This window comes from Choloepus didactylus, chromosome 19, assembly GCF_015220235.1.
Source record: "Choloepus didactylus isolate mChoDid1 chromosome 19, mChoDid1.pri, whole genome shotgun sequence".
Lineage (NCBI taxonomy): Eukaryota > Metazoa > Chordata > Mammalia > Pilosa > Megalonychidae > Choloepus > Choloepus didactylus.
Window position 1 is genome coordinate 38,937,689 of NC_051325.1, and position 19,318 is coordinate 38,957,006.

The window sequence follows — 19,318 nt, forward strand, 5'->3', positions numbered from 1 at the left end:
TCAGCATAAACTAGAGACTGTAACTAATAGAATCATTGTATTATGCTTCCTTTAATGTAACAAAGGTGATATACCAAGGTGAATGCAGATAAGAGGGGGGGATAGGGGAGGCATGTTAGACACTTGACATTGGTGGTATTGTCTGATTCTTTATTCTACTTTGATTTAAGGTTATTTTTCCTTTTGCTGCTTCCTAGCTGTCATTTTTTTGTTTCCTCTTTCTTTTGCCTCTCTACCTTCTTTGACTCTCCCTCCTGCCTTGTGGAAGAAATGTAGATGCTCTTGCTTAGTATGAGCAGAATGTTCAATTAGGATGAACTTAAATGTTTGGAAATGAACAGGGGTGTTGGTAGCAAGATGTGAGAATAACTAACAGTGCCGAATGGTGTGTGAATAAGGTGGAAAGGGGAAGCTCAGAGTCATATATGTCACCAGAAGGAAAGTTGGAGGTCAAAAGATGGAAATGTATAAAACTGAATCCTATGGTGGGCAATGTCCATGATCAACTGTACAAATACTAGAAATCACTTCATGAACCAGAACAAATGTATGACAATACAATTAGAAGTTAATAATAGAGGGGCATATAGGGAAGAACTATATACCAATTACAAACTATATACTACAGTTAGTAGTATTTCAACATTTTTTCATAAACAGTAACAAATGTACTATATCAATACTAGGAGTTAACAATTGAGGGGGGTTGGTTAGGGATAGGGGAGGTTTAGAGTTTCCTTTTCTTTTTTTCTTTTTTCATCTTTCACTTTATTTCTTGTCTGGAGTAATGAAAAGTTTCTAAAAATTGAACAAAAATTAAGTGTGATGGATGCACAGCTGTATGAGGGTACCCGGGGGCAAGTGATTGTACACTTTGGATCTTTGGATAATTGTATGGTATCTGAACAATCTCAATAAAAATGAAAAAAAAAAAATGTTCATCTTCACTAGCTATTAGGGAGATGCAAATCAATACCGCAATGAGATGCCATCTCACACCAATAAGAATGGCTACCACTAAACAAACAGGAAACAATAAATGCTGGAGAGGATGTGGAGACATTGGAACTCCTATTCATTGCTGGAGAGAATACATAATGGTACAGCTGTTGTGGAAGTCAGTTTGGCGGTTTCTCAGAGAACTAGATAACGGATTACCCTACAATCCAGCAATTCTACTTCTTGGTATATACCCAGAGATCTGAATGCAGTGACATGAACAGACATTTGTACACCAATGTTCATAGTGGCAGTGTTCACAACTGTCAAGAGATGAAAACAATCCAAGTGTCCTACAACAGAACAAGTGGATAAAAAAAATGTGATATATACATACAATGGAATACTATGCAGCAGTAAGAAGGAACAAGGTCTTGAAACATATGGCAACATGATGAACCTTGAAGATATAATGCTGAGTGAAATAAGTCAGACACAAAAGGAGAGATATTGTATGTTACCACTACTATGAACTCCCTGAACTATGTAAAATCAATGTCTTTTAATGTAGAGTATTGGGGACCTAGAGATAGACGGAAGCTAGTGAGGGGGAATGATAAACTAATATGCTCAGATATGTTAATAAGGGTGAATTTAAAGGTATGGGAATGGACAGGGGTGGTGACAGTTTGTTAATGGAATTATAAGAGCTGCACTGAAGGCAAACAGTCGTTTGAAAGGGGTTGTTTAAAGGCATGTATCCCATAGATCAACACCGCAAATATAGACAGGTGCTTGCATTATATACTTCTAAGGTACGACACTGGTACAGAGTGTAGAAAACAGAGTAGTATATGGGAAAAATCTACCTATTGCTTACTAGGGACTATAATTAATAGGAATACCTTTCTAGTACCACACAAATACTAGAGAGAAATAATTAAGGGCTGACAAGAGCTATGGGGTGTTTGGGGTCATGAGAATTGTTTAAAATGGAGAGTGATGAGGATTGTACAACGAAGTGATGATAATGTAAGATACTGATGGATTATCGTGGACAGAACATACGCTATGTGAAATTAGGAACTCCTTACTTTGTAAGTCAAGCCCTCGATCTTAAGGCTTGCTCTTGTGAAACTTATGTTTGTAAAGAAGAGGCTAAACCTACCTCTAATTATGCCTAGGAGTCACCTCCAGAGAACCTCTTTGGTTGCTCAAATGTGGACTTTCTCTCTCTAAGTCCAACTCTGCAATAAATTAATCACCCTCCCCCTGACACGGGACAGGACTCCCCACGTGAGTGAGTCTCCCTGGTGATGTGGGACATGGATTACAGAAATGACCGTGACCCTGGCACTGAGGGGTTGAGAATGCCTTTTTGACCAAAAGTGGGGAAAGAAAGGCAAGAAAAGAAGGTTTCAGTGGCTAAGAGATTTCAAATAGAGTCAGAAGAATGTCCTGGAGGTTACTCCTATACAAGCTTCAGCTAGATATCCCAAATGCCCACAGTATGATAAGCCAAGTCAACAGTAGTCCTGAAAACCCTAAAGAAAACCCCAGTCCCTCTCTGAGACTCTATAAGGGTTTCACTCTCTAAGTTTATTCTTTGGAAACTTGGATCTTCCAGAGAGTTCCTATGCCAGCTAAGTCCAAAAACCCAGAGGCAATAGCCTCTTCAAGAACATCAACCAGTCACGTGCCCTTTTCCCATAATCTCGACACCCCTTTTCAACATGAACAAGTTAGGGTGGTCACTGCCTATACATACCTGAAGACTGGGAAGGTGATTAAACTGGAGGAAGGGGTAGCAACAGAATTAGGGACTATAATTAATAGGAATACCTTTCTAGTACCACACAAATACTAGAGAGAAATAATTAAGGGCTGACAAGAGCTATGGGGTGTTTGGATATGGGGTGTTTGGGGTCATGAGAATTGTTTAAAATGAAGAGTGATGAGGATTGTACAATGAAGTGATGATAATGTGAGATACTGATAGATTATTATGGACAGAACATATGCTATGTGTTAACAAGGATTACAAATACTGAATCTCTATATAATTTTCTTTTTCTTAGTTGCTAGAGTATTAGAGTAGCTAGAAGGAAAGAATTGAAATGATAGAACTGTAACCTATAGCATTCTTTGAAATTTGCTCTATAGCTACTTATTAAATTGTAATTTGAAAGTTATTACCTTTTTGTATATATGTTATATTTCATAATGAAATAACTGAAACTATGGTACTGTAACTTGTAACATTTTTGGGAATTTCCTATATAACTATTTGTTGAATCGTACTTTGAAAGTACATATTTGTATATATGTTATATTTACAATAAGGAAACAACTAAAACTGTGGAACTGTAACCCATAACATTCTTTAAAATTTGCTCTCTACTTGTTAAATTGCACTTGAGACGTTATCACTGCTATGTTAATATGTTATATTCAATACACACACACAAATACATACATATGCACATTGTGTTGGTGATGGTGTGGGTGAACACACACTCTTTACACTTTGTTGTTGGGGATGTAAATTGACAAAGCCTCAGCAAGTTGTAAACAAGAAAAAACACATATGCTTTGATCCCAAAGGCATACTTGCGTGTACACAAAAGTATGTAACAAAGACATTTACTGCAACACTGTCTGTAGTAACAAAGGTGTGGAAAAACTATAAATACCCATCAACTGGAGCATGGGTAAATAAATTATGGTACAATAACATTAAGGAATACCATATAGCTGTTTAAAATAATGAGGCAGATTTACATATACTGAAACGAAACTATCGTCATGCTAAAGAATTATATGGAAAAAGCAAGGCAAAGAACAGTATGTATTCAACTCTTTGTGGGAAGAAAATAAACCTAAGGTTGTAGTACAGAGGGTGGGTGCAGGTACTTAGACACACACACATCATCTCTGGAAAGACAAACTAGTAACCACAGCTCCGTTAAGCAGGAGTAACTGGAGAAGTGGGAGATACTTTTCACTTTGTAGCTTTTTTTAAAAAGTGGATATATTATCAATTCAAATAAATAAATTCTAAAGAAAAGTTATCTTGCTTCAATATAGGTGAATGTCAGTGAGCTTCTAAAAGTTAAAATTCTGAAATATTTGCTGTAAATTCTGTAATGCTTCTTATCTCCCATTTCAAGGGTTAAATTCTGAAACCATTAAGTTGTAGTAGTAACAGAAGTGGCAATAATAAACAAATACTTACATCAACACCTCCAAACAAGTCAAAAATATAAGTATTTGGATAAGTGGTTTCTTGGGTAAGTTTCCTCTCTTCAGTAACAAATGCCATAGCCTCCATGGAGAGAAGAGGAGAAATTTCCTAGTTTAAAAAAGGTTTACAGAGAGACATTCAGTTTTAGTATTCAACACAGACCAGACACCAAAACAACAGTTTGTACTTGAAGTCACAACTTGAATCCCCATGAGCACAAAGATAGCCACCAATGAACCACACGGCCTGGTATTCAGCCCCTGTAGAATCCTCCCCCACAGCCAGCACCAACCTTCCTGCCATGTGAGTTAGGCCATTTTGTACCTTCCAAATGTCATGGTACCCCAGTCAATACCACATGAAGCAGAAGAACCACTCTGTCAACCCAAAACATTGTAAGAGATAAATGATGGTTGTTATTTTAAGCTACTAAGTTTTGGGGTGGCTGGTTCCATATGAGTAGATAGCTAAAACACTGCTCAAATGTTAAATCCTGCAGGAAGTCTTTCCTGCTTCCCCCCAACCCAAAGCAATCTGATGTTCCTCTGAATGTCCAAAGCAATCTGCAACTCATATGTAGCATTTAGCACTTTTACTTTGTACTCATTTACAAAATTATGTTGTTTCCTCCCTAGACTAAATTGCTCCTTGAAGACAAGACTGAAATAGATACCTCCTTATATCACTCACAGGTCACAAGACTTAACTGGCAAGAAATATGGCCCATATAGGGTAGTGGTTGCCAAATCTGTTTGAGCCACAGAATTCTTTGTTCACATGGAACAAAGATTAAAAAAATTATATCCTACAGATAAGCTGATATAATATAATAGTGGTAGCAATTGTTAATTTACTGAATGCTTATTATGTATGAAACATGGTTCTAAGCAATTCCTTTATCATCTCTTTTAATCCTCACAACCCTTTGAGATAAGTTACTATTATTCCCATTTTACCCATAAGGAAACTGAGGCACAAAGAGGTTGTCAACGTCACCAGGTGATACATGGTAAAGCCAGGATTTAAACCCAGGCAGTCTGGCTCCAGAGTCCATGCCTACAGAAGAAAGCAGAGCTATTTTGGGTAAAATAGGGATGAGAATTGGAAGAATCTAGGACCTTAACACACTATGCTCTCTCCTCAGGAGCCTCTGAGGGAAGAAGGAACACAATGGGCTAGAGTAGTTCTCAAACTTGAGTATGTATTAGAATCACCTGAAGAATGTGCTAAACTTGCATTGCTGGATCCCATCCCCAGAGTTTCTGCTTCAGTGACTCTAGGGTGGGGTTCTGAGAATGTCCATTTCTAACAAGTTCCTGAATGAATACTGATACTGATTCAAGAGCCACACATCAAGAACCACACATGGAGAACCACAGATCAAGAAAAAGAAGAACTCTTAAGCCTACTTATAATCATGCTTAAGAGTCACCCCCAGAGAACCTCTTTTGCTGCTTAGACATGGCCTCTCTCTCCCAGCCAACTCTGCAAATAAACTCACTACCCTCCTCCCTACATGGGACAAGAGTCCCAGAAGTTTAAGTCTCCCTGGCAACATGGGACATGACTCACAGGGATGGGCCTAGCCCTGGCATCATGAGATTGAGAATGACTGCTTGACCAAAAGGGGGAAAAGAAATGAAACAAAATGAAGTTTCAGTTGCTAAGAGATTTCAAATAGTCGAGATGTCATTCAGGAGGTTATTCTTATGCATTATATAGCTATTCCTTTTTAGTTTCTAATGTATTAGAAAAGCTAGAAGTAAAACCTGAATCTGTCAAACTGTAATCCAGTAGACTTGGGACCATGTAATTGTGAAAACCTTGTCACTGACACTCCCTTTATTCACTGTATGGGCAGATGAGTAATAAAATAAAGACAAATATATATATATATATATATATATATATATATATATATATATATATTTATTTATTTATTTAAATAATAGGGAGGGAAAAGGAGTATGGGTTGTTTTTGGTGCTCTTTTTTATTTTTTGCTTTACTTTGGAATAATGAAAATGTTCTAAAATTGATGGTGGCAATGAATGCACAACTATATGATGATACTGTGAGCCACTAATTGTATACTTTGGATGGATTATATAGTGTGTGAATGTACCTCAGTAAAATCACATTTAAAAAAAGGAAAAAAAAAAAAAAGAGAGAAAGTAGAACTCTTACAAAGAGCCTGCTATGTGCCAGGCACTGGGCTATTATACTTTAACCCATTTAATCCTTAAAATAATTAAATCAAGTAAATATACTCTTATCCATTTTACAGGTAAAAAACAAAATGAGAAAGTTAAAGAGCCTTGCCCAAGGTCACAGATCAGTAAGTGATTGAACCACTTTGTCTGGGTCCCCTTTTTCTCAAATATAAAACCAGGATGTAATTCCTGCTGGCAACATAGTACAATGGGAGCTTGGTCTTTGGATTAAGACAAATCTGGGCTCATCATTTAAGAGACACAAGGCTTTGGGTGGGTTATTGCTGAGTCCCAGTTTCCTCAACTGAAAAAGGGTATGGAAGACCTCTGGGTTTCTTCAGTAACAACCCCATTTCTTTGGGGAAATGTTCATCCCCCAGCCTGGACAATAGTCTCTCACCCCCTCACCTCAGTGGCTGGCCCAAGCTGTGGAAATGTCATCCTACAACTGTTACCACATGGAGGAACATGAGGCCACACATACAGACGTCAAAATAAGAGATGGACAGCCTGATTCTGTTAAGCCCCTGAATTCACACCTGTGCTTCCCAATAAAGAATATTTTTGCTTAAGCTAGTCTAAGAAGGTTTCTGTCACTTGTAATCAAAATATCCTTAACTAATGCAGAAAAGTATACCATCTACCTCATAAAGTTACCATAAGAATTCAATATGACTGGCACACAGTAAGTTTCATATAAGCATTTGCTGGATGAAGAAAGAAATGACAATTACACAGCAAACACCCACAAATGCTAGTTTCCCTCCTCCTTCCACCTCCATATCTCAGGGATTTTGCAAGAATCAAACGAAATAATGTATAATTCCTTACAAAGTGTTTTTAAACAAGTGTAAGACTGTAATTATCTCCATCTTAATCAGACTGTGAGAAGATCAAGAATACAAAAACATCTCCTCTTAAAGGTGAAGGACTAAGCTTATTTAGTATCTATTCTATTTTAGAATGACTTATGTGATATAATAATCAAAATTTCATTACTGAAGAATATTATATATCCTTCAGTTTCATTCTGACCAAGTATCACTTGCATAGATTTTAACTGCTACTGAAATTCAAATTCTCCCCCACCATACCCGCCGCCCCCCCCACACACACAAGATAAAGCCATATATACTAACCCCAGACCTACTGAATCAGAAACCCTGGGGGTAGGGACCAGCACTCAGTGGTGTAACAAGCCTTCCCGGTGATTCTGAAGTACAATCAAGTTTGAGAACAAATTCCTTAAAATAACATCTCTGTACCCTTTCAACCCCTCTTCCAACCTTAAGCCCAACCCCTTCAATCTTCTCATGTTAGTCATAATTATCCCAATAACCAAAAAGCCCCTTCCATTAGCCTTCAGCAATATGGGATCTTTTAAACCTTGTTCAAAATGAATGTCATCCAAATCCCAATGCTTAGCATTAATCTCCTAAATTAAGTAAGGACTGGAACTGTCAGAAAACAAGAGTGAATAAAGCCCAGGGGGATACACACAAGAAACTTAATAATTACCATGGGGTGGTAGAATTACAGGTGATTTTTATTTTCTTCTTTGCACTTCTTCTGAACTTCCCAAATTTTTTACAGCTCACACATTAGAAACAGACTATTTTAAAAAGCAAACAGCTTGTATTGCCTAAAGGCCTTGAATTCAGTCCTTCCAAAGACTCTGGCAGTTACCTTGAGGATGTTTTGGCACTCAACGAAGTCACTATGGAGGTGGCTGGTTGCGTACAGCTTAAGGAGCAGCTGAGGAATTCCACTCCACTTGGATTGTTTGTCCCTCTCTGTCAAAAACGTCTCAGAGAACTGTAAATTAAGAGGAGGGGAGGGGGAGAGAAACATTTTACTAGTGAGGAAAGAGCTACCACTAGTATATATGGCAAAGGGGAATAGCTGCCTCCCAAACCCACCTAGGACAAACTATTCACAGGCCTCTTCAAAAGTTCCCCAATAACCTCTGAGCTAAAAGTCCAACTCCTTGCTTTCTGAATCAACACCCTTCATAATCTGTCACCTACTTTCCTTTCCAGCCTCTCCTTTTCCCCAGTGCACAGACTAGGCTCCAAATATACATAGTCTCTCTCCATACCCCTCTACACATGTTCTTCCTCCTGCCTAAAAGGCCCTTTCCCTGTCTTGGCTACCTGGAAACTATATCTCCTCCTTCAAAACACAGACATTTTCCTCGATTGGCTGCCTTCTCTCCCTCTTCTAAGGGATAGCCCTCCTCAGGAGCCGTATCTAACATTTAACCTAGGTATCATAATTACTGGTTCGTCTCCCTCCTCTAGACCACAAGCTCCTTTAGAGTAGGTACCAGGCTGTTTCCCCTCTCCCAGAGAAGGGGCTAAGCAAAGGCATGAAGGCAAGCGCAATAGCAATGACACAACAGATACGTTCATCATGTCACCACCATGGACCAGACGTAAATTATTTTCATGTGCGTCTGTCCCTCAAGCAGATCAAAATCCCCTTGTAACAAACGGTGAGTACAGGACAGGCAGGTCTTCAAGAAAGTTTTAGTTCTACCATGGCACATATCACTTCTATGATCTTGCACAAGCCCCATTATCCTTTCTGAACTTGTTTTCTTGGATTGTAAAAATGCAGATACTACCCAGGCAATGGGAGGCATTGAAATGTTAGTGACAGTGATTCCTGTTAGGGTGAATGAAAGGAAATGATCATTTCTGTAGGCCAAAGTGACTGACTCTCAGCAACTTCATATCCTTCAAACAAGCCCAAAACAATGAAAAAATCTTGCATTTCCTTGAAAGAAAGAAAAAAAATCCGTTTTTACGGAATTGGCTAAAGCAGTGTTTACAGGGAAATTTACAGCTATAAACACCTATGTTAAAAAAGAAGATTTCAGATCAATAATCTAAATTTTCACCATGAGAAACAAGAAAAAGGCAGACTGAACGCAAAGCAAGAAAAAGAGGGGAAATCTTAAAAGATTACAGCAAAAATAAATGAAATAAAGAACAGGAAAATAATAGACAAAAATCAACAAAACCAAAGGTTGGTTCTTTGAAAATATCAACAAATTGAAAACTTTAGCTAGACTATCCAAGAAAAAAAAAGAAGACCCAAATTACTAAATTCAGGAATGAAAGAGGGGACATTACTACCAACTTCACAGGAATAAAAAGGAGCATAAGGGAATATTATGAACAAATGTATGCCAATGAATTACCTAGATGAAACAGGCAAATTCCTAGAAACACAGAAACTACCAAAACCGACAAGAAATAGAAAATCTAAAAACCAGTAACAAGAGACTGAATTAGTGTGATTTACACACACACACACACACACATATACACACACACACACAAAGGAAAGCCAAGGACCAGGTGGCTTCACTGGTGAATTTCACCATCCAAAGAATTAACACTAATCATTCACAAACTCTTCTAAAAACATAAAAGAGGAGGGAACACTTCTCAACTCATTCTATGGGGCCAGTATTACCTTTGGCTTTGATACCAAAACTAGACAAAGACGTCACAAGAAAAGAAAACTACAGACCAAGATCCTTCACGAATACAGACACAAAAGTCTTCAACAAAATACTAGGCAAACCAAACCCAGCAACATATGAAAAGGATTATATACCATGATTATCTGGGCTTTATCCAAGGAGTGCAAGATTGGTTCAACATAGGAAAATGAGTAAATTTAATACACCAAATCAACAGAAAAATGAACAAAAGCAACATGATCATCTCAATAAATGGAGAAAAAAGCATTTAACAAAATTCAGCACTCCTTGACAATTAAAAATGCTCAACAAACTAGGAATAAAAGGGAATTTCCTTGAATAGCTAGGAGGAAATCCTTGAATCTGTTGAATTGTAATCCAATTGACTTGATTCCTTATGATGAATGTATACCTATATAGCTTTATGTTGTGTTATTGTGAAAACCTTGTAATTGGCATTCCCTTTATCCAGTGAATGGGCAGATGAGTAATAAAATAAAGACAAAAAATATATAAATAATAGGGATATAAGGGGTCATGGGGTCTTTTAGGTGTTTTTTTATATTTGTATTTTTTTCTTTATTTTGGAGTAATGAAAATGTTCTAAAATTGATTGTGGTGATGAATGCACAACTATATAATGGTACCATAAGCCATTGATTGTATACTTTGGATGGATTATATGGTGTGTGAATGTATCTCAATAAAATTCCATTTAAAATAAAAAAAAAAAAGGGGAATTTCCTCAACTTGATAAAGTGTATATATGAAAAACCCATAGCTAATATCACAATTAATGGTGAAAGATTAAAAGTTTTCCTCCTGAAACTGTTGAACTGCCACCCAGTAGCCTATATTCTTGAAGACGATTGTGTAACTATATAGCCTACACTGTGTGACTGTGTATTGTGGAAACTCTGTGGCTCCCATTCCTTTTATACAATATATGACAGATGAATTGAAAGACGAGAACAAAAAGTAATGAATAATAGGGAGGGATGGAGGGTATGGAATGTTTTGGGTGTTCTTTTTTTACTTTAACTTTATTTCTTATTCTTTTGTGTGGTAATGAAAATGTTCAAAAATTGATTGTGGTGATGAATGCACAACTATATAATGGTATTGTGAACAACTGATTGTACACCGTGGATGACTGCATGGTATGCGAATATAGCTCAATAAAATGAGCTATATTTTATTGAATGTTTAAAAAAACATTCTCCTCCTAAGATAAGGAAGAATGCAAGACGTCCACTCCTGCCACTTCTACTCAACAGTGCACTGCATATTCTAGCCAGAAAAATTAGGCAAGAAAAAGAAATAAAAGGCATCCAGATTGTATAGGAAGAAATAAAACTATCTCTATTTTCAGATGAACTGATTATGTATCCTGAAAACCCTAATGAATATACTTTAAAAATATTAGAGCTAATAAGCAAATTCAGCAAGGTTGCAGGAAACAAGACAGATATGCAAAACAATACTGAAAGAAATTAAAGACCTAAAAATTGGAAAGGCATACTGTGCTCATGGACTGAAAAACTTAAATCTGCTCAGACGGCAATACCCCCATATTGATTTACAGATTCAATGCAATTCCTATCAAAATACCAGGTGGTTCATTGCAGAAATTGCCAAGTTGATCCTAAAAATCATGCAGAAATACAAGGGACTCAGAATAGCCAAAATAATCTTGAAAAAGAAGAACAAAGTTAAGAGAACTACATCCTCTCAAATTCAAGATTTAGCACAAGGCTACAGTAATCAAGATTGTGTGGTACTGATGTTAACAACAGGCGTCTAGATCTATGGAACAGGACTGATGTCTCAGAAATAAATCATTATATTTATGGTCAATTGATTTTCTACATGTCTGCCCAAACAATTCAATGAGGAAAGAACAGTCTTTTCAACAAACATGCTGGCACAACTGGACAGCTACAAGAAAAGAATGAAAGGGTCTTCCTCCTACCACATACAAAAATTAACTCAAGGAAGATGGCAGAATAGGATAGGCAGAACTCACTCCTACACCGTGGAACAACAGAGAAAAGGCAGAAAACGACCAGGAAAGTGGTTCCAGGATATGGGTGACCAGAAAAAGACTTCTACATTATATAGGGAGGACCTGGTTGAAAAAGCGTAGAAATTACGACTGAGAGGTTGAGGCGAGTTATTCAATCATGACCACACCTGGAGCCAGTTGCTACCTGCCAGCCAGATTAGGTGCAAGAGGAGCAGCACACCCACACTTCTGCTGCCAGCTGGGAAGATCATCTCTCTCCTTCCAGCAGCAGGGAGTTCCCACGTGGGAACCCAGGAGCCAGAGGACTTGTTTAATCACACACAAGAGAAAGTGCTGTGGTGCACAGTGTCTACCCCTGTTCCTGAGGCAGGGCACTGTAGGTGCCTGGTTTTGGGGGAGACTGAGGGGCCCTCCCCTGGGAAGGAGAGAGGGAAGCAGAGCAGAGCCATATGACAACTGGCTGGCAAGAGAGACACTCCAGTTCTCTTTGCCTCTCTCCTTTCTCCTCCGGAGGTCTGAAGGCTCACAGTGGGCAAGGGAGGAGAGGTGGAGACGAGAGAGAGAACTGCACTGCAGCACCAGGAACTCTTTCCCCACCCCAGAGGCCTGCAGGTGCATGCCAGCCTGGGTCTTGCATGCCAGTGAAAAGCAGGGCACTCCTGGGCTGGCTGCGGACTGGAGCAGCTGAACCACTCAGTCCCACAGCCTGAGGTCATTCCACATGGGAGCCTGGGAATCAACAGACCCATTGTGCCCACAAGCGGATTCTCCGCTGAGGTGCACAGTGCCCACCCACCCCCAAGCTGGTGGCTTCCAACATGCAAGGTGACCTGAGGCACTGACCAGATTGTTGCCTGGTCAGCTGCCTGCCCACTGGACTACTGTTCAAAGAGTGCCATCTGCTGGAAAGACAGGGAAAGCACACTCTGACAAACTGCTTTTCTGCCCAGCCTTTAAAAGACTTCCAAATAGAGTTGCATCTCCTGCATAAGGCCCCAGCCTGGTTTGGCTGGCAAACTTGTCCAGGGTCGCCCAGACTTGGAAATGTCTCTGCCTTTTATCCTCTCATAGAGGACTCCAGTAAACTAAGACCCACCTTGAATGGGCAGGGTCACCTCTCCATGGAAACAACCTAATCAAAAGATCCCATCCACAATAAGTATGTCCCTCCCAAGAGTGGATTAAAAGAACATAATCTTTTTCTGGGGTACATAATAGAGTCAAAACAGCACAATGAACAATTGTATACCAACAAACTAGACTACTCAGATGAAATGGACAATTTCCTGGAAACACACAACCTATACTGACTGGAGAAGAACAGAAGACCTCAACAAACCAATCACAAGTAAAGATATTCAAAGTCATGAAAAATGTTCCTACAAAAAAAAGCCCAGGGCCATATGAATTCACAGGGGAATTTACCAAATATTCCAAAAAGAACTACACCATTCATGCTCAAACTCTTCCAAAAAAATTGAAGAAAAAGGAACACTATCTAACTCATTCTAGGAAGCTAATACCACTTTAATACCAAAACCTGATAAAGATTCGACAAGAAAGGAAAACTACAGCCCAATCTCCCTAATGAATATAGAGGGAGGGGTTGTAACAGAGAAGTTAGGATTTAACAAATGATTATGACTACTGAATCATTATATAGATATTTCTTTTTAGTTTCTACTGTATTAGAACAGCCAGAAGGAAATACCTGAAATTGTTGCACTGCAACCCAGTAGCCTTGTTTCTGGATAATGATTGCATAACTATACAGCTTTTATCATGCGACTGTGATTGTAAAAACCTTGTGTCTGATAACCCCTTAATACAGTGTATGGTTACATGAGTAATCAAATAAAGACATGCATGGAAAAAACATTACCTCAAAATGATCAAAGATCTAAATTTAAGAACCAAAAATGTAAAACTCTTAGAAGACAACATAGGTAAAAATCTTTGTGACAATGATTTCTTTGATATGATACCCAAACCACAAGCAACTGAAGGAAAACTAGAGTTTTGTGCTTCAAAAGACACTATCAAGAAAGTGAAAAAACAACCCACTGAATGGGAAAAAATATTTGTAAATCACATATCTGGTATGTATAAACCACATATCACATATACTTGTATCCAGAATATAAAAAGAACTCTTACAACTCAATAATAAAAAGATAACCCAATGAGAAAACAGGCAAAGGATCTGAATAGACATTTCTCTATAGATGATAAACAAATGGCCAACAAGCACATGTATAGATGCTTGACATCATTAGCCATCAGGGAAATGCAAATCAAACCCACAGTGAGGGAAGAAGATGGCAGCACAGAGCAGTGGAAGCTAGTTCGTCTCCCTGGAACAACTAATAAACAACCAGGAACAACTAGTAAATAATCTGGAATAACTGTGGGGGGCAATATGACTGTCCACTCATCATACACCAACCTGAACTGGGAGGAATGCCCAAGATTGCAGCATAAAATCTGTTAAGTAAAAACTGCGGATCCAAGCTAGGAGCTCCCTGCCCCGAACTGCAAAGCCTCCCGGTGCTAGAGAGCAGCACTCTCCCAGCAAGTGAATATGCTCAGCTGAGCTCCAACTGGGGTTTTAATTAACAAACATGGACTGCTCAATGCAAGATAGGAATCCTCAACAAGCAGACAGAGGCTTTTGGTGAAGACTGACCTTGGAGAGCCGGAGGGTGGCTGCAGACTGGCCCTGAATGGGGCTTTCTGTCCCTTTTTCGGTTCAGTGGAGAAAGCCTCAGCCATTTTCAGTCCCCAGCACTCTGACCCAGACAAGGGTGGAGACAGCACAGGCAGAAAGACTATTCAAATGTAAATGACCTCTCCCTAGGAGGTGTATTTTGCCTAAGAGGAAGAAGGTGGTGCCAAGCTCTACTACCCGCCTTCCATTCAGAACCAGACCCCAAAGCCTGGGGCAAAACAGCCATGGGCCACACCTCCTTACACCAGTCTGGAGCTACAGGCTGAGAGGTGCCACCTGCTGGGAGGAAGAGAACAGTGACTTGAGGCCTCATGGGGTGTACCAATCTTCTAAGACACAACTCTCAGGGAGACGTGATACTATTTCCTCCTTCTGAGACCTTAGCCCGTTCTGGTCTGAGAAAACCTGACTGGGGTAACCAAGGAAATCAGATGCCTAGACAACAGAAAACTACAACCTACACTAAGAAAAACAAAGTTATGGCCTAGTCAAAGGAACACACTTACACTTCAACTGACATATAGGAAATGAAACAACTAATGCTAGATCAATTTAAAAAGTTTAGGGAAGATATGGCAAAAGAGATGCTGCGCATAATGAAAACACTGGATGTACGTAAGGTAGAAATCTAAAGTTCGAAAAAACAACTGGCAGAATCTATGGAAATGAAAGGCACAACACAAGAGATGAAAGACACAATGGAAACATACAACAGTAGATCTCAAGAGGCAGAAGAAAACACTCAGAAACTGGAGAACAAGGAACCTGAAAGCCTATACACAAAAGAACAGATAGAAAAAAGAATGGAAAAATACGAGCAATGTCTCCAGGAACTTAAGGACAAAATGAAATGCAGGAATGTAAGTGTCATTGGTGTCCCAGAAGAAGAGAAGGGAAAAGGGGCAGAAGCAATAACAGAGGAAATAGTCAATGAAAATTTCCCATCTCTTATGAAAGACATAAAATAAAGGATCCAAGAAGTGCAGCGTACCGAAACAGAACAGAGCTAAATAGGCCTACACCAAGACACTTAATAATCAGATTATCAGACATCAAACATAGAGAATCCTGAAAGCAGCAAGAGAAAAGCGATCCATCACATACAAAGGAAGCTTGATAAAGACTACGTGCGGATTTCTCAATAGAAACCATGGAGGCAAGAAGGAAGTGGGGTGACATATTTAAGATACTGAAAGAGAAAAACCACCAAGAATCCTATATGCAGCAAAACTTTCCTTCAAATATGAGGGAGAGTTTAAAATATTCTCTGACAACCAGGCAATGACAGAGTTTGTGATCAAGATACCTGCTCTACAGGAAATACTAAAGAAAGCACTGCAGACAGAAAGGAAAAGACAGAAATGAGAAGTTCAGAAAACCATTTTGGGAGACAGTAGCAGAGCAATGTAAGTACACTGAACAAAGATGACCGTTGAGTATGGTTGAAAGAGGAAGGTTGGGACCATGTGGGACACCAGAACGAAAGACGAAAGATAAAGACTGGGACTGTAGAACTCAATGAAACCTAGGGTGCTCAAAGATTGTAATAAAAGGTCCAAATATGTTTTTACATGAGGGAGAACAAATGAATGTTAACATTGCAAGGTATTAAAAATAGGGTAGGATTGGGGGGAAAATACAACCAATGCAATCTAGAGACTATAATTAACAGAAACATTGTATTATGGTTCCTTTAATATAACAATGGCAATATACCAAAGCTAAATGCATATGCGGGGGGGGGGGGGGCGACACGGGGGAAAGGTATGGGACTCCTGGCATTGGTGATGTTGTCTGACTCTTTATTCTACTTTAGTTTAATGCTACCTTTCCTTTTGTTGCTTTCTAGCTGTCATGTTTTTTTCTCTCTCTTTCGTTTTTCTTTTTCTTTTGCGTCTCTACCTTCTTTGACTCTTCCTCTTTCTTTGCAGCAGAAATGGAGATGACCTTATAAAGATAGTGGCAATGGTGCTGAATACATAAATATGTGACTATACAGGGAACCAATGATTGCTTACTTAGGATGGAATGTATGGTGTGTGAACAGAACCATCTTAAAAAAAAAGGGTTGATGAAGTAACTTTGAGGGCACTGTATTGAGCGAAATAAGACAGACACAAAAGGACAAATATTGCAGAGTCTCACTGATCTGAACTAATTATACGTAAACTTATAGACATGAAATATAAGTTACTAGGATATAGAACGAGGCTAAAGAATGGGGAGCAGTTGCTTATTATGAGCAAAATGTTCAACTAGGGTGAACTTAAAAGTTTGGAAAAGGACAGAGGTGAGGGTAGCGCATTGTAAGAATAACTAATAGTGCTGAATGGTGTGTAAAGGTGGTGGAAAGGGTAAGCTCAGAGTCATATATGTCACTAGAAGGAAAGTTGGAGGTTAAAAGATGGGAATGTATAAAACAGTGAATCTTGTGGTAGACAATGTCCATGATTAACTGTACAAATATTAGAAATCCCTCTTATGAATTAGACCAATTGTATGACACTATAACTAGCAGGTAATAACAGAGGGGCATATAGGAAAAAATATATACCTATTGCAAACAATATACTACAGTTGGTAGTATTTTAACATTCTTTCATCAACAGTAACAAATGTACTATACAAAACTATGAATCAATAATGGAGGGGGGATAGTTAGGGATATGGGAGGATGGGGTTTCCTTTTTTTATCTTTATTTCTTTTCTGGAGTAATGAAAATGTTCTAAAAATGGAAAAAAACATTAATTGTGGTGATGGATGCACAGCTGTATGACGGCAGCATGAGCAATTGATTGTACACTTTGGATCTCTGGATAGTTGTATGGTATGTGAACAATCTCAATAAAAACTTAAAAAAAAAAAAGCCACAGTGAGATACCACTTCGTACCCACTAGGATGGCTAGAATCAAAAAGACAAATAATAACAAGTGTTTGTGATGAGACAAGAAAATCAGCACCCTCATACACTACTGGTGGGAAATGTAAAATGGTTTAACCACTTTAGACACAGTCTTGAAGTTCCTCAAATGATTAAACGTAGAGCTACCACATGATCCAACAATTCCACTCCTCATTCAACACCCAAGAGAACTGAAAACATATGACTACACAAAAACTTGTACAAGAATGTTCACAACAGCATTAATCATAATAGCCAAAAGGTGGATAAACTCCTGCGTATATGAAAGGATGGATAAACTCATGCGTCCATAAACAAGGTGTAGTATATCCTCGTAACAGAAAATAATTCAACCATAAAAAAGAATGAGGCACTGATATATGCTACAACATGGATGAACCTTGAAATCATTATGCTAAGTGAAAGAAGCCGGTCACAAAAGGCCACATATTATATGATTCCATTCACATGAAATGTCCAAAATAGGCAAATCAATAGTGACAGAGTAGATTAGTGATTGCCAAGGGATGGAGGGAGGTGGAAATGGGGGAATGACTGCTAATGGGTACAGGGTTTCTTTTTGGGGTGACGAAATGCTCTAAAATTGACTAATGATGGGTGCGCAACTCTGTATATATACTAAAAATCACTGTCTTGTATACCTTAAATGGGTCATTGTGTAGTATGTGATTATATCTCAATAAAACATTTATAAAATTAAAAAAATAAATAATGGGCATAAGGGAACTTTTTGGAGGGATGGAAATATTTTAAAACTGGATTGTGGTGATGGTGGCGTAACTATGAATTCACCACAAATCTCTGAATTGTGTACTTGATGGATGAATTTTATGGTTAAAAAGCTGAAAAAAAGAAACATAAAAAAGAAAAGGAGAGAAAAAGGAATACAGAACAAATGGGACATTTAAAAAAGTATATACTATATTAAACATGTACCTCAAAAATCAACCATTGTGCTAAATTTAAATGTACTAGATGCTCCAATTAAAAGAAGTCTGCTATGCCGCTTAAGAGAGACACATCTTATACAAATGCTGGACGTAAAAGAATGGGAAACATACAAGGTATACATACAACAAAAGAAAGTTGGTATAACATTATTAAAATCAACAAAACAGACTTTGCTGGTTTGAGACAGTTGTGTACCCCAGGAAAGACTATGTTCTTTTGACCCACTCTGGTGGATGCAAACTTATTATGGGTGGGAGCTGTTGATTAGGTTGTTTCCATGGAGATGTGACCCACCCAACTGTGGGTGAGACCTTCTGATTAGATTATTTCTATGGAGGTGTGGCCCCATCCATTCAAAGTGGGTCTTGATTGGTTTAGTGGAGTACTTAAGAGAGCTCAGGGGCCAACAGAGACCCAGACGCTTAGAGATGCAGACAGAAAGATGTTTAGAGATGGTAAGTTAAGAAGCCCAGCGTTTGCCCCAGACAAGCTAAGAAAGGACCCCCAGATGCTTAGAGAGAAACACCCTGGGAGAACAAACAAGAATCAGAGGAACAGAGAGAGAGAAGCTAAGAGAGACAGAAGCCCAGAGACATTTTGGAGAAAGCCATTTTGAAACCAGAACCTGGGAGCAAAGGACCAGCAGCCACCAGCCACATGCCTTTCCAGCTGACAGAGGGTCTCCGGACACCATAGGCCTTTCTTCAGTGAAGGTATCCTCTTGTTGATGCCTTAATTTGGACTTTTTCATGGTCTTAGAACTGTAAATTTGTAACCTAATAAGTTTCCTTCATAAAAGCC

General features: G+C 38.7%; 1 protein-coding gene across 5 annotated transcripts in view; it reads right to left on the reverse strand.

Moving 5' to 3' along the window:
- LOC119515228 (transient receptor potential cation channel subfamily C member 4 associated protein) overlaps positions 1–19,318 on the reverse strand; it is a 109,666-nt gene that overhangs the window by 78,303 nt on the left and 12,045 nt on the right. For 4 of the 5 annotated variants that reach the window (XM_037811109.1, XM_037811108.1, XM_037811111.1 and 1 more), the window contains exons 2-3: positions 8,081–8,209; positions 4,175–4,291 (exon numbers count right to left, since the gene is read on the reverse strand). In XM_037811109.1, the coding sequence (XP_037667037.1) occupies positions 4,175–4,291; positions 8,081–8,209 (246 nt within the window). Of the gene's footprint in view, positions 1–4,174; positions 4,292–5,139; positions 5,240–8,080; positions 8,213–19,318 lie in introns of those variants that run through there. The other variant, XM_037811112.1, reaches the window with a different exon arrangement.